The sequence below is a fragment of the Halyomorpha halys genome, unplaced genomic scaffold (genome assembly GCF_000696795.3).
Source record: "Halyomorpha halys isolate HHAL.00 unplaced genomic scaffold, Hhal_1.1 Scaffold590.1, whole genome shotgun sequence".
Classification (NCBI taxonomy): Eukaryota; Metazoa; Arthropoda; class Insecta; order Hemiptera; family Pentatomidae; genus Halyomorpha; species Halyomorpha halys.
This window is the reverse complement of record NW_027109458.1, coordinates 320068-336156: the sequence shown is the minus strand read 5'-3', so window position 1 is coordinate 336156 and position 16089 is coordinate 320068. Positions and strand designations below refer to the sequence as shown.

Here is a 16089-nt window from a genome sequence, read left to right as displayed (position 1 = left end):
GAGTTTATTATGGAAGGAATAATATCGGGTTCGGGCTAGATCGGTTACATAAGGAACATTTAGGTCTTTATGGATGGTTTTTTTAGTAACAAAATAAGGAGCATTGAGGATTTTGGATTGTAAAGATTGGATACGAGAGGAATTCGAAGGTTTAGTAGAGCTCCAAAGCTCAACTCCGTATGTCCAGATGGGCCTTATTATTGTCATGTAGATCAGTCTTTTGTAATAAGTTGGAAGTTTAGACTGTTTGTCTAGTAAGTGCTGTAATAGTCAGAATCTGCGTGCAGTTTCCTGTCTTTTCAGTCTTGTGTGAGGATTCCAACTTTTTTCTTAAGTAGATATTTACTTAAAAACAAGATTTGAGATTTTTCAGAAAAAATGGATAGTAAACATGGTTTAGATATTAATGAAAATAAGGAGTCTTATGGAAATAGGGGTTCAACAGAATGTTTAATAATTTTGTTTTTTTATAATTCATGTCACTCTTAAATTTATAAATTGAGATATTGAAACTGCTTTTTCAAACAAATAACATACTTTCTCCAATGCAAGTAGCCTAGGAAGTAATGAAGATTCCAATATCTAATTTAAATTCTATTGTAATCTTGTACATTTTTAAAAAAAAATTTTTATTCATCTTCAGTGGTAAATAAAAACAAACTACAATTTATAATTATAATACTTTATTCATATTTGGAATAAATAACAAATGATACATAAATAAAATACTTTAGTTATAATCTTGGTTACTGTTTTTAATTTTACATCTTGCGATAGGCCTTTAATATAAATAAAAACACTGATATGTATACAATGTACCTTAATTAAAATGGTACAATAGTAATACTATGGTGATATTATATAATATATATAAATATATTTACATAAATTATATTAAAAAGAGATATTGCCACTTATCTTTGGCCTGAAACATACTAATTTAAATATATTTTCATACCAAAGTTTTGAATTCTATTTTATAACTTTGAAAAATATTAAGACTATCCCAAATCATTACATTTGAGAATAATAACGCAGGTACCAAAAATTGATCAATCTTCACAAAACTTTTGAGTTTATTGAACATTTAGTTTACCCTTAAAATGAAATAAAGCACTCAGATTTCTTATGGTGGATGTAAAAAAAAAAAATTCAAAACCCAGTACCATTGGTAGTAATCTTAATCATTATTTAATGTAAAAAATAAAATTAAATCAGATACAAATCATAATGATTCAGTTCTGTTATAATTGTTTGGTTGAATAATAGAAATAAAGTATTAGTTAAGAATAGTGGAATGTTACCTAATTGGAGTTTATTATTGAATGAAGTAATATGAATGTATTTTTTTACCAAACAAAAAAATGTTTATTCAGTTTAATAGGAGTTGCAGAATTATTTATACTGCAGATTAATAAAAATCAATCAGGGGGAAGAGTAATCTACACCAACCTGTTCTAACTATGGTGGGGAGTCAAGTCTTTTATTACGTAGGATCGCCCCGAAATGAAAAGAGTCTCCCCCAGGTCGGATTTGCCACCCGCAGAACTCAGGTTGCCAAGACCTGCGCCTAAACCACCTGAGCTACGGACGGCTATAGAATTGAGGGCACTGCACCTGGATAATATAATTCAGGTTATAGCATGGTGGCATATAAGATGAGGTATAAAGTTGTAGGGCTTAGTAACGAGCGGAACCCTAAAATGTTAATAAACACTGAACCGATGGGTAAATGTCAGAGAGGTAGACTGAAGCGTTGATGGGAGGATTGATCAAGAATGATCTGGTAGATTTAGGTTTGGACAGGCATCCCTGGATGGATATAGGCAAAGATTGGTGATATCTGATTAAATCAATAAGCATGATTTCATAAGTAGCTATTTACTATATATTTATTACGAGATGGCTAATATGGATTAATTATTACTGTTAAATGAAAATATGATATTGTTAACTGGACCAAATGAGAATACATATCTGTTCTAGATTCCATATACTTGAATACGTAAGAACTTTATGATATATAATTTCTATCCACAATAAAAAATTATATAATATAACAGCTTACAATCATCCAAATTCATTGATGAAATTGACAAGAATAAGCATTCAATAGATAAAGTACATCTCGGACAGAGGTTTACAATAAAGTAGGATTGATTGAGATAAGACACTGGACAGATGTATGTAGAGAATAATTAGCGGTATCAGCATCAAACTTTTGGGTTGCTTAGCCTTAGTTATTAAAATTTGTAGATTCAAGTTTTTACCCTGTATCAAATTTATCATCAACAACGTTTGGAAAAAAGTATTTTTACATCAAAATAATTTGCCATTGTCAATGTCGGACAAACATATTTACCTCCAGAAACTTCTGTTCAGTTGAAAAAGGAGTCAAAAAATGGCACTATCTGTTCCTTCTAAATCAGTGGTTCCCAACTAGTGCTCAATGAGAACCTTTATTGCCACGGGGTGCCTTAGAGCAACCTAATCATCAGACCTTTTCCCTCTTTGCCTTAAGCCCAAAATAGGGGTGATTCACGGTTGCTTTAATTTCTAGTTTAGTGGGTGGCTGGGTTCTGCAAGTGGGAAAGCATTGTTCAAAATGATAAAAATCCATTTTCCTTTAATGATTGGTACTTAGATTTCTATGAACCAACATACAACTGAAATAAATTTCTTGTAAGCAACTTTTCACTGCTTATGCTACCTAATTCAAAATAAATGATATCCTCCCCCATCTATATAATAATAAAATAAGAGGCCTTAGAAATGTTATAGAAAGGCAAATATCTTATAAAAGTGCCACAGTAAGCAAAATCTTATAAGTTTTTCTTTTACATAATTTTCTTATTAATTTTTTTCAAGGACAAAGCCCTTACTTTATTTCATTTTCTGGACGTTTTAGACAACTCGTTCAATATTCAGTCCTATCTACAAATTATTATATTTGAAGAAGTTAGATATTATCAATCTTTTAGATTTACAACATTAAAAATTATATTAACATATTGTATATTGATAACAACCAATGTGTGAATTTAGTAAAGCCATTTATTTTATTTTATTTTTTTTTTTATATTTTTATGAAATTAATTTAATTACTCCTCCTTGTAAGGGATTTGTTTTGATTATTAAATTTTGTCATATCTTAAGTCTTGAAATAGATGTTGGATAATTATATTTAACAAAATATATTATTTATATAAATTGCTTCAATTTTTAATTATACGTATATTTTTGTAGACTTTCATTTACATGTCACTCTTGCATATTGGACTGTGCTCATTTATTTATTTGAAAGAGTTTAGCCTAATTCCACCCCCTACTTGTTACTATCATTCACATTCATGGTTAGATATTCATTTTGTTTTGATAAAGTAGAAATTTTAAGTATAGGATAGTAAAATCCCAAAACACATAAAATCTATATATATTACTAAAAATAATAATAATGCGGTAAACTCCAAATTAAACATAAAGGGAAGAGGTCAATATTATGTTTATTTACAATAATTGTTATTAATATATAATCTAAACTCAATGATATTGATATAGTATCTAACTTCTTCTAATATAATAATTTGTATATGGATTAGATAGTTGGCAGGTTGTCCAAAATTTTTCCGCAAGGTGAAATAAACAAAATGAGAAGCAGCAAGGATTTTCGATTTCTTAACAAAAATTAAATAAGTACAGAATATTTTTTTTTTATCTTCAGCTGTAGATTAAATAATGAAATATAATTTTATTTTAATCAGTAGGTTTTGTGGTAATTTTCATAAGTTAAAGTAAATTTGTATCATTTTTTAATTTCTTTGAAACTGAGTATAAGTTTATGATAATTTATTTATTTTTAAGGTGTTGTAACCACTTGAGTGAGATTATGACAATAAAACTTTCAGTATAAAAAATTATTCTTTCATCAGTTCTTATAATGTATTTAAGCTAGAAATATAAAACGTACTGTTGTTTAAACTGCTAAAAATGTCATATATTTTTTTTTATTTCTTAAAAAAATTATCAATAAAATTAAAAGACAGCAAATAAAACAAACAAATTTTCATTAAAAAAATAATATCAGCTGAGACGCAAATACTATATAATGAAATAAAATAACTAAACCTAGAGATTTTGATCGAATATATTTATAAATAATGTAATGCCCAAACTAAATAAAGATTTTTAATGTACCCTTTGATATTTTAAACTTAATAACAATCGATTACAAAATAAACCAAATATTTTTTTTGCTAACATAAAATATTCAACATGAATTAATAAGATTTTAAAAACATCTTAGATATATCTACAACAAAAAATAAATTGTTACTCATTAAACATATTAAGATCCCCGAATGTTGTTGCTCCTCCTTGATCGAGAATGTGCATCATCATATCCGACAGCTCATGAGGTTGACTCGTTTGATTATTGTTGCTTACGTTGTGGCTACCGGAATTTGAACTCTGGTCTTCCATCTGTGATTGACCTTGCCAGGCTCCCCATAATGCAGTGTTGTTCTGAGCATTATGATAAGGTGCCTGTGTAGCAGCCCTTCCGCCTAACTGTGTATACGTAGATCCTGATGGAGACCGCGATGGACTCACCTCACTGTACTGATATCCTTCACTTCCTGGCTGACAGAGGGTCCAGGCAGACTGAGCCGCAGATGGACTTGCAGATTTTGTCATTCTAGGTATTCCTTGTTGGCCTGGAGAAACATAACTGATTGGTGACTGTGTTGTTTCATAGCCGTAAACTTGTCCAGTTCTCGCATCTCCAGTGTGCATATGCTGAGGAATATGAGGATACCTTTGCATGTTGTGATCAACGACCGGTTGGTAATTGATCGTTTCAGTGGCTTCAGGCTCAGTTGTACTTTGAGATTTAGCAGGGGTATTGGTACATACTATGTACTCAACCTCATCAGTGTAAGGATTGAGAAAAGCAAAAGCTGCAGTACGAAGCCAGATCCACTCTCTATTCTTCATTTGAAATCGAAACATTACCGACATCACTTGTCCTTTTAATTTTACCACTTGCTCAAAAGATTCTTTCATGTGTGTTTGATCTTCAGTATGGATGAAATCAAAACAAGATTTCCCCAACAGTTCAGGTGGCGTGTAGCCTAAAATAGCCATGACTCTTTGATCCACGAAGGTGAACTTACCCTCGACTGCATGCCGTGAAATGAATTCAGCATTACTACTGGATCCACTAAGGTCACTTGTATTAGGAGTAGAAGTAACTTGCAGTCTACCAATAGCAACAAGACAACAATGAGAAGAATCTTCTTCCATGCCTCTCTCCATTTGAACAGCAGACAAGGGATGAGCTTCAAAATGACTTGTAGGTGGCCAATTCTTAATATACCCTGTACAATGAACAACAGCGTAATTATTACCATCCCTAGAGGGACCTAGAGAATTCCTTTGTTTTAATCGGTTAAGATGGCCAGCAGCCAGACTTTCTGGACCAACATTCCCAATTTTTAGGCGACAAATGAACCCCCTTCTTGATCCCATGCATAAACGTAATGAAGACTGATGTCCTTCTTTCTTAACAGTTCCAGTTTTCAGGTCTAGTATTCGACCTGAGTTCTGTGGTTCTTGCGTTGATAGTTGTTCTCTAACTTTACCAATATCTTCTGGATGAAGATGTTCAAAAATATTGGAACCATACCAATCACTTTGAGAATGATTGAGAACCGGAGTAACTGAGTCAGAGACATATATGATACGACCAGTATCACAAGACACAACGAATAAGAAGCCATCTGCAGCCTCTAAAATAAGATGTTTTAATTCCTGATCCGTAAGGAAGGAGGGTTTGTAAGTCCCATCGGAACTGGTGTTTCCTGTGCCTCTGAGTGCTTTCATGTGGGCAACTGCCATTCGAAGAATAGTCAGCTTATCAGGTTTTCTCGCAAGGGCACTACATGTAGGTACCATGTCAGATAATTCTGTAATGTAAGCTGTCATTTTATTTCTTCTGCGGCGCTCGATTTCACAATGATTTTCTCGGCTTGCAAACCGTTCTTTATCTTGCATATTATCGTCATCCATCCTAGAATATTTGTTTCCGCTAGGGTCTTCGTCGTTAGATCTAAAAAAAAAAAATAAAAATATTACCAGTTAGTTACTTGGGATAAAATGAAAAAACATACAACTCTCCAACCTAATTACAAATCTTCATGATTATACATTAAATTAAAAAGTGACTGTTATCATAATAATCATAAAAACTTGAAAATATTTATTTTTTTGTCATTCTCTATTATTTTCAACAACTATGTAGGTTAGTTATGAAATTTTATGGAATCTTTGACTTTTTTACAGTAAATTTTACATCTGTAATTTCTAGAAAGCTTTCAACCTAGAAAAATATTTCTCTTCTAGTTAACCATCAAATTCTTCCATAGTTTATGTTAACTTTTTTTGTTACTATTAATAATTAAATATGGTTGACTACTTCAAATAAACATTTGATTAATTGATAACATTGATTCCTTCAATTAACAAGATTAATGTTACTTCTAATAAAAGCACTTTCAAAATTTTTTTAATTAAGATAAGATTGATATGAGACTATACATGGATATAATGAGTTCAATCAAAATTTATAAGAGCTGTTTTTGAGAAAAAGGTAAAAAACTGTTTAATCGATTTTGGTGAAAAAGTTGCTGCAACATCCCATGCATATACCTAACTTTAAGATATAACAAGTTACGTAATGAGTGTTTCTGTGGAAAAATCTGATTCTAAATTTTTCCATTACTAAAGAGATAAGTAAGTAATAGTAAAAACTTTATACATTCTTTTCAAGTTATATTATTTTTTAAAGACCATGAATAATTTACTTGTATATTTTAACTTTCACAATGTTTGGTCACAATTTCTCGAACAGTTTGATGAACTATAATTAATTAAAATTAACTATTATCTACAGATTAATTAATTAATTATTAGTAATATCGGTTACAGTATCAGTATTCATCTACACAATAAATGGTAGTACATTTTAAGACTGACTATATCATCTATCGTTTAAAATTTTAAGTTTTATAGTCCCGCAATTATTGGTAGCCAAAACAAAAAACTATGGAAGGTAATGCTAAGACAAAATATACGGACTAACAATAAAAATATGGTCTACATTTAAAAAAAAAAAATCATAACTTTTGGGTGATCTATATAAAATGACATTGAATTATTTTTAAACAATATTTATATTATTTGAAAACCATCTTGTAGCCTTGGAAATTGTAAACTGGCATACACAATATAGACATATTGTTACTCAAACAACTACAAATAGTTTTAACATAGAACAAATTTCATGACATTGAATGGTCACGCCCATCTATCTTCATATCAAACTATAAAAATTTAACTGAATAAAAGCTTCTTTAAGGGTGTTAACTTTCTATGTAGCAATCAATTAATAAAAAAAAATTGAAAATAAGGATATAAAAAATTCCTATATAATTATTATGATTCTTGACTTATCATTAATTTAAAACAATAATCAAAGTTTTTTCTTAGTATAATTTTAAATAGTGAACTGCTAAACATTTAGAATGTTAATATGGAGGAATTGTGATATAATTGAAGCAGAACAACGATTACCAATTCAAAACTACGCAATTATGAATAAATGCAACAAAATAATTATAATTCTGTTATACATTAATTTATAAAATACATACTTTGAGTTAGACGGAATCAAATACAAAGCTAAATGTAAATGTTAAATAATAGGAATGCCGATCAACAACCAGTTATAGTATAATGCATACTCGGTATACAATTATAACAAACCTATTTAAAGGAATGTCTCAAGGGATATTTTGTCCTTCAAAACAAGTAAACAAGAAAACTTTCACTGTAATTTTCAATAAATTGACAAATATATAATTGATTCTAATTAGTAAATTGGATAAAAATACCTTATCATATAAACATCAGCCATTCTATAATAATTCTCATAAAGTCGAAGAAATCAGTTATAAAGTCGCAACGCACACAAAACTTCTAAAATGACAAGTTTCCAGATTGTTGTAGCTTTGTTGTTGATCTGTTGTCCATTTGCAGGATAACCTTCCCTTGGTGCATGTCATAAACAAACTTGAAAAAAAAGAAATTTGAATGGATTTAACGATTGTTTTATGTCATTTTTTTCTTTGTTTATACAATTTTATTTTATCCATTATTATTGTAGCTTTGAAATAAGTGTTTTATTAATCCCGTTTGAGTTGAAGTATCGGGTCACCATTTATTCTAGGAAGGCATTTGTTTTCAAAACATTTACATTGTTAGTTTCCGTTCATCTTTACACTTAATGTATATAATGGAATCATTTAATTCTATTGTAGGAGTAATTATTTACCGATTTCTCAATGAATAATTTAACTAGTTATGTCAATTTTTTAATTAACATAAGGCTTTTACTTCTAATTCGGTTAGTGAAGTAAAAAATGTTTCTTTTACAATACCATTATTGGTATCTTATTAAAAAAAACGTGTAAATTTAAAAGAAAAAAAATGTTCGTAAGTACAAAATTTTCAAGTTTTTGTGGTAAATAAATGTTTTGGCATATTTATAGACATGGGCGTACCCAGAGGGGGCAGCCCCCCAGAAGTGAAAAAAAAATTAATTTTTTTTCAAACATATAATTTTCGTAGGTGAAGGGTAAGGCCTTGTTTATAGATAAAATTTTTATTTTTTTTCAAATTACAGACAGTTATTATAAATTGAAGTTTTTGACTTTACCGAATTATTTAGAGATGATTTCATATGTTTTTTGAAAGAATATTTAGGAAAACAGTATTTTTAAAGGTTTAATATTGGTATTAAATTGTGTTTTATTTTCTAACCTCTTTATTTTTATATATGGTCACAGAATACAAATATATAATACAATACATTATATATATACAAATTTCACATAAAAAAGTAACATATCACAATTTGATATTAGTATTAAATTGTGATCTGTGACTCCTAGTTTTAGATATAGCATTTTAATATTGTAAAATTTTCATATTAAATTTGACTACAAAATAACTTTAACGGATAAATTACTATTCTCATTACGATCTATCGTGCTAAATATTTTTTAAAAAAATAGTAAAAAATAAAAAGAACCAATAAGGTAATTGTTCGTGTAAATGTCTTACCTAAATTATCGAAGAACGTTCGACTCTATGTTAAATTGGGCGTAGTCTGAAGTAAATAACGTCATAAGAATCATTACGTCAATTGCTAAATCAATTGTTAGCTATTAAGAAGTTCGGGCAACTTGCTCTGAATAATTCATGTCTATTATATTTCAACTGAAAGTTTTAGCTCACAGCCAGGATGAAATGAGGCTAATACTGTCATAAATATATATATTTTTAAGTTGAATGGAATATGATCCGGGTGCGGTAAAAAAAAAAACTCAAATAGTAAATAATTATACTATTTTATTGAGCCAACGTTTCGCCCCACGTTGCAGGGCTTCGTCAGGGCTGTTTTGACGGCAGTCAAAAACAACGTGGGGCGAAACGTCGGCTCAATAAAATAGTATAATTATCTACTATTTGAGTTTTTTTTTACCGCACCCGAACCATATTCCATTCATCTATACACGGTCAATCAATAATCTTCCAATATATATATTTAGTTTTATTTAACATTCTATAGAATATAGTGATCGTGAAAAAAATTGAATACGAGGTTCCCAGTAATAAAAGTTTTGAAGTCTCATTAGTCCAGATAACTAACTATGTGGTCCCTAATAGGCTGTAATTCCATATTTAGGGCAGGAGGTGCCATACTCTTCTAAGCTAAATGACGCTATGGGGGGGATTAGGCCACGCCTCTTGAAGGCAACTTTACGTTCAAGTTAATAAGGATTTCGCACATTAATGTAATTGTCAATAAAAGTGTTAATTTAATCTCAAATATGATGAGAATAGAAGTTGTAGTAAATGTTATTTTCAATAATTTTGTTTGTCTTTAATGAAATTTCAGCTTTTCTATGTGGATAGAAAAGTTGTTTATTAAAAATAAAGGAAAAACGGCAAACATAATGTTTAATGTTTACAGCAAAAAAGTGATTGAGAATTAATAGTAATTCAAAAAATCCAATATCAACAACAAATTAATAAATAACATGAAATAAAAGTGAACTAAGGTATGGCTAAAAATGATTTACAGTTTGTGAAAGTTTTTATAAAAATACTACTACTCTATACTATATTATACTATACTATATTATACTACAATACTATATTCTATACTGTATACTACTCTACTTCTAATTCCAAAGAGAATCAGAGAATATAAGAGAATAGATATCATGAAATAAAAGTAAACTTAAGGTATGGCTAAAAATGATTTACAGTTTGTATAAAAATACTATTACTCTATACTACTATACTATACCACTAAACTCTACTATACTATACTCTATATTCTATACTACTGTACTACTAACTCCGAGGTGAATCGGAGAACATAAAAGAATAGATAACATGAAATATAAGTGAACTAAGGTATGGCTAAAAATGATTTACAGTTTGTATAAAAATACTACTATACTATCCTCATCTATGCTACACCACTATACTACTGTACTCTATATTCTATACATTGTGCTACTAACTCCTAAGTGAATCGGAGAACATAAAAGAATAGCTAACATGAAATAAAAGTAAACTAAGGTATGGGTAAAAATGATTTACAGTTTATATAAAAATACTACTTCTCTATACTACTATACTACTATATACTACTCTACTACTCTATTATTAAGCCTAAAGTGAATTGGAGAACATAAAAGAATGGATGACATGAAATAAATTAAACTAAGGTATGGCTAAAAATGATTTAAAGTATGTGAAAGTTTATATAAAAATACTATTTCTCTATACTACTATACTATACTACTATCTACTACTCTATTATTAAGCCTAAAGTGAATTGGAGAACATAAATGAATAGATGACATGAAATAAATTAAACTAAGGTATGGCTAAAAATGATTTAAAGTATGTGAAAGTTTATATAAAAATACTACTTCTCTATACTAATATACTACTATACTCTATACTACTCTACTACTAGCTCCAAAGTGAATCAGAGAACATAAAAGAATAGATAACCTGAAATAAAAGTAAACTAAGGTATCGCTAAATATGATTTAAGGTATGTGAAAGTTTATATAAAAATGAACTTTTCATTTTATATAAGCTCATGAACATCATGAATTTAATTTGTTAATTTTATTTTGTATAAACTTTCATATAAGTATTACACAAAATATTCGGGCCAAAAACGGATGAATTAGTGGGAGAATATAAAACATTCAACGCTGAATTAAGGGACCTACACCCGGTAAATATAATTCAAGTTATAGCATTTCGGCGTATGAGATGGGCGAGTAAGGTTGTAGGGCTTAGTAACAAGCGCCCTTTAACAAGTTTATTATTATAAACTTTCATATATTTTAAATCACTTTTAGCAATACATTGGTTTACTTTTATTTCATGTTATTTATTCTTTTACTTTGTTCTATTATTTTAGTTGTTTGTATCTTGCTTAGCCCTGATGAAGCCCAGCGAACTTTGACTCACAATAAATAGTTTAATTTCTATCTGAGACCACACCCGGATCATCTTCTTTTTATAAACTTATTAATAACATCCTTCCCATGTTAAATAATAGTAGCTCTGACTTACTGCATATTATCCAATGTATGAAAACTAATCCTGAATTCTATTTTGTACTGGTTTTAGTGTCCAAAATTTTTCAATATTGATTTAAATTTTCTTTCTATAAAATTGAAGAAGATGAAATAAATTTTTATATTTGTTTTGTTTTAGCTGTCTAATTTCTAGCACTTTATTTTTTCAACATTATATAATACTCTAATGCTATTTTTATTTAGTAAAATAATCTGAATATTCTTCAGACTTGGAATAAATAATAAGTTGTGGCAATATTTCTTTTAGAAACCTTGTTAGTTCTTGAATTATGGAGTTTTAATGGATGAACTATTTCTCTTTATTGGAATGATATACAAAGGAATCAATTTGCTTAAGGCAGAGTTCAGAAAAATCAATATTATTATTATTATCTATCAGTAGGTGTTACAACCCAGCGATGGGTCCTGGCCTCTTCTATGAGCCTCCGCCATTTGGCTCGGTTTTGGGCTGCTGCCTTCCAATGTCTATACTTGTCCAGTCCATTTAGGAAGATATAAAGTCTTCCAGGTCTGTATAAAGTTAAAATGGTCTTAAAGGCTAATCGAAAGTCCATTTGACGTTTTCCATGTCGGTTAACATGAGGCAGTCCTGCGTTATCTCGTTGAGGTCTCAGGATGTAGAGGTTTCAGAGGTGAAGGTTATCAGCCCTCGCCCTCCTAATCAGGTGGAGGAGCTGCCTCCTCTAAGCCTACTAACCTGCTCCCCCATCCTAGGGGCGGCTTCCTAAAGGAGGTAACCCTAGGGTATGTAGTTTTTGTGACCTTTATCATTATTAAATTTTATTATTATATTCTAAAGCTGAAGAGTTTGTCTGAACATGCTAATTTTAGGTACTACCGATAAAAAAAAAATTATATTTTTGTTCGATAGACCGTTTATTGAGGAAGGTTTATAGGTTTTGTAAGATCATACTACAAACCATAACTATGGAGCAGTGACCATAAACAATCAATCTGGAAAAGTAAGAAATTTAAAAGAATTGTTTTACTTTAATGAATCGTTTGCTGTTAAAATACTAATAAATAAAGCGCTGAGACAAACATTTTTAAGCATTTTGGAGTCTAATTTTAGAGAAGACTGTGTTGGCTCTCAGACAACTGCATGTTGCCTTTTCTAGATCTGGTTGTGGAGAAAATATGTTTAAATTTATACTATAGGATGAAAGAACTAAAAATATCATTAACTTTTCTTTAAATAATTTAACTTACCATTTTAAAGCCATCAAACTAAAAATTCTCTCTGTGGATTCAGTTTTTTAATAATTAATCAATTTGTTTTTCTCATAAATTTGGGATGTTATAATTTAGTCAGATAAACTTTTTTTTTTTTTAATCTTTCATTTTTTTTTATTTGCACCTGTAAATGTACTTTACAACCAGCAAATGAGATATTCTATCCAGGCATGGCATGAGGAGGATAGCACCCAGTGGTGCATCCTTCTGACGTTAAGTAAATTATTATATTACACTAGGAGGTCCCGCATCCAACTCCTCTTCAGCCTTCAGCCAGGTGTTGTCATCTTTCGTATAAATTTATTGAATTGTTCATGTAGTGTGTCGTAAAACCGTTTGTAAGTCATATGAATGTGGTACGTTACAGTCGGAATGCATAGGTTGGTGTGAATGGTCTCGTTTGAAACATAGAGTAAACTTAGTCATCACATACTCATTAAGTATAAAAAAACTAACATCTATAATTCATATTTAATGCAAGTGAAAATTATTGGGCACAGCTAGTGCTTAATATAAAACATTTATTCAATTATGTAACTTACTTTATTATTTGTCAAATACATTTAATAAATTAATAGGAAAGCAGAGCTTTATTATTCACTAAATAATTTATTGCATATTTTATTTAATACTATACATTTCCTTTGCCAAGTTTTCCTCGTTTATCAGTGCACAATCAACCATTGTGAGCACAATAGGAATAAATTAAAAATATAAATTAGTTCAAAACTATGAGCGATAAAATAATGTAACAGGAAAAAAGTATTTGATCACAAAAGTAAAAAATAAGAAAATTTTTTTGGCTATTATAAATTTTTCTGATACTGAAAAGTTAATATTTCTTTTCTTTGATCTGATATTTGAATTTTGAAGTTAAATTATTCACTTTTAGATTTGATAATACTCTATAACAAAATTCCAGAAGTGACAAAAAAGATATGTAACTTACTTTATTATTTGTCAAATACATTTAATAAATTTATAGGAAAGCAGAGCTTTGTTATTCAATAAATAATTTATTGCATGTATTATTTAATACTATACATTTCCTTTGTCAAGTTTTCCTCGTTTATCAGTGCACAATCAACCATTGTGAGCACAATAGGAATAAATTAAAAATATAAATTAGTTCAAAACTATGTGCGATAAAATAATGTAACAGGAAAAAAGTATTTGATCACAAATGTAAAAAATAAGAAGCTGGAATTTCTATTGATCAGTAGAGTAAAAAAACTATTTACTTATTTAATACTATCAAACTTCAGAAATCTTGAATGGTCTGATAACCCAATTTATTCATTCAAGCTTGTTAGATTTGTCTGATTATATAATTAAATAAATTGTTTTACCATTTTATTGAGAAATTTTACAGTTTTAGGTAGTATTTTTTTTTTTGTAGATCTCATTTCCAGATTATTTCATCTGTTATCACTGTTTATTATAGTGTATTCCTTCTGCTTGGTTAATTCTTTTTCTCTCCATCTTATCTCCTTACCTGTTCATTTTTCTAATTCCTTTGCAGTTCTTGGTTTTAGTAGACTCCTCACATTCTCTGTTGCTTAGTTTTAGTCCTTTACCTTTGCCGATGTCGTTATCGTTGGTCAGTCTGATGTTTTGAGACTTTTTTGGTTTATTTGACAGATAAGAGTAGTACTGCACTGAACCACAAATTTGGATTACCTGTGACTGATTGCAGCCCAGATAATTTATAAATAACAGAGAAATACAAAAGGAAACTTTAGTTGTTTTAAAGCCATAGTGGTAGTATTCAGTATTCATATACACCTAAGTATATGATAGTCTATTTCTTAATAACCCCCTAGAAAATTTAAAACATTAAATTAAACATCATCTTTTAAAATCAACAATTAGCAATCAGAATTAAGTGCTATTAATTTTTTTAAAATAATTATTTCTGTTCATGGTTCCCAAAAGTTTTAAAAAAAAATAATTTTTTTCAATGTTCAGAGAGAGGGGTCGAGGAGTACGTGCCCCTGCTGGATCCACTAGTGATTCCTATTGATCTTATAGACTAAGAAAACTATGTACATATTATTTCCTTTTTTAAAATGTCTTGTGATATATTTTATAAGCTTTAGTTTTTACCAACTTCTTTCTTTTTTAACGATAATTTACAATGATTAACGGTTGTACAATCATATTTCATAATTAATATTTAGTTATTGATTGGTTTGTCACTACAGAATATAAAAATACATATTCAATGTTATTTGATTATCAAATTATCATCGGCAATGCTCCCTTTTGATGCATTCAGTCATATGTTCATAATTGTATATGTGTCCTATGATTATGAATGTTCAGTATTTGAAACAGTAAACAACGTTTAGTAATAGTGAACTAGAGAAATGAAAAGCCATGAATAGTAGAATGTGTTTGTGATGATAAGCTGTTTTTTGTTTAATTTTCCAATTTCTAATTAATTACCAAAACCACGTATGTTACCATTTCTCCTATTTTTCTTAAACTTAAAATGTCTTTTTTTTTTTACATTTCATTATTACTAGATCGATCTAGTGAGCCTTACATAGCTATTATAACAATTTGATATTCTTTTAACTTTATATAATGTGGGGGCTTAGTCTGGTACAAAATGCACCTCTAACTAGTTATAATATTATATTTTTTTAATAATTTTAAATAATAAAAATAAATAAATACAGTGTTTATTGCAGAATGTCTTGCAATAGTCTGGGTTTCTGTCTTTGAGAGAAAGTTGTATTTCCTATATTATAAACTGTTGCACCATTAACTACTGGTAATTTGGAATGAAATTTTGTATAACATTTCTTGATGAATTTACCCTATTGAATCAAGTTGCAGTTTGTGATGTAATTGAATATTTCTAATAAACCAAGGGGAATGTATTGCAATTCTTAGGCCTTATTTTGAAATTATTGTAATTTTTTTTGTTTTGTGAAGGATGCTACTCCCCAGACTTCACAAGTATACATTAATGTATTGTAGTTTTGTGGGTGAGGATTAAAAAGCTAGAATAAACCTCATTGTATAAATATCATATATCATATCATAAATATCATAATTACTGAATAATTTTAAATAATGAAAATAAATTATTTAA

At 29.1% G+C, this 16089-nt stretch overlaps 2 protein-coding genes across 2 annotated transcripts in view; one reads left to right on the top strand and one right to left on the bottom strand.

The window, feature by feature from the left end:
• The window catches only part of LOC106684549 (leucine-rich repeat-containing protein 23), a gene marked incomplete at its 3' end in the record, with an annotated part of 133802 nt that overhangs the window by 13919 nt on the left and 103794 nt on the right, over nucleotides 1–16089 (top strand).
• LOC106684548 (aryl hydrocarbon receptor nuclear translocator homolog) lies at nucleotides 1276–9252 on the bottom strand. The gene is made up of 3 exons (XM_014426692.3): nucleotides 9181–9252; nucleotides 7950–8127; nucleotides 1276–6106 (listed from the first exon to the last, which is right to left on the bottom strand). Exons 2-3 carry the CDS (start codon nucleotides 7970–7972, stop codon nucleotides 4330–4332), a joined length of 1800 nt encoding a protein of 599 aa, XP_014282178.1. The 5' UTR covers nucleotides 7973–8127; nucleotides 9181–9252; the 3' UTR covers nucleotides 1276–4329.

What these genes read in the sequence shown, in the direction of transcription:
- LOC106684548 (XM_014426692.3), bottom strand. Translation starts at nt 7,972, where the DNA reads ATGGCTGATGTTTATATGATAAG. An exon ending in GCTGATGTTTATATGATAAG is followed by an intron (nt 6,107 to 7,949) that starts GTATTTTTATCC and finishes TTTTTTTTTTAG; the next exon opens with ATCTAACGACGAAGACCCTA.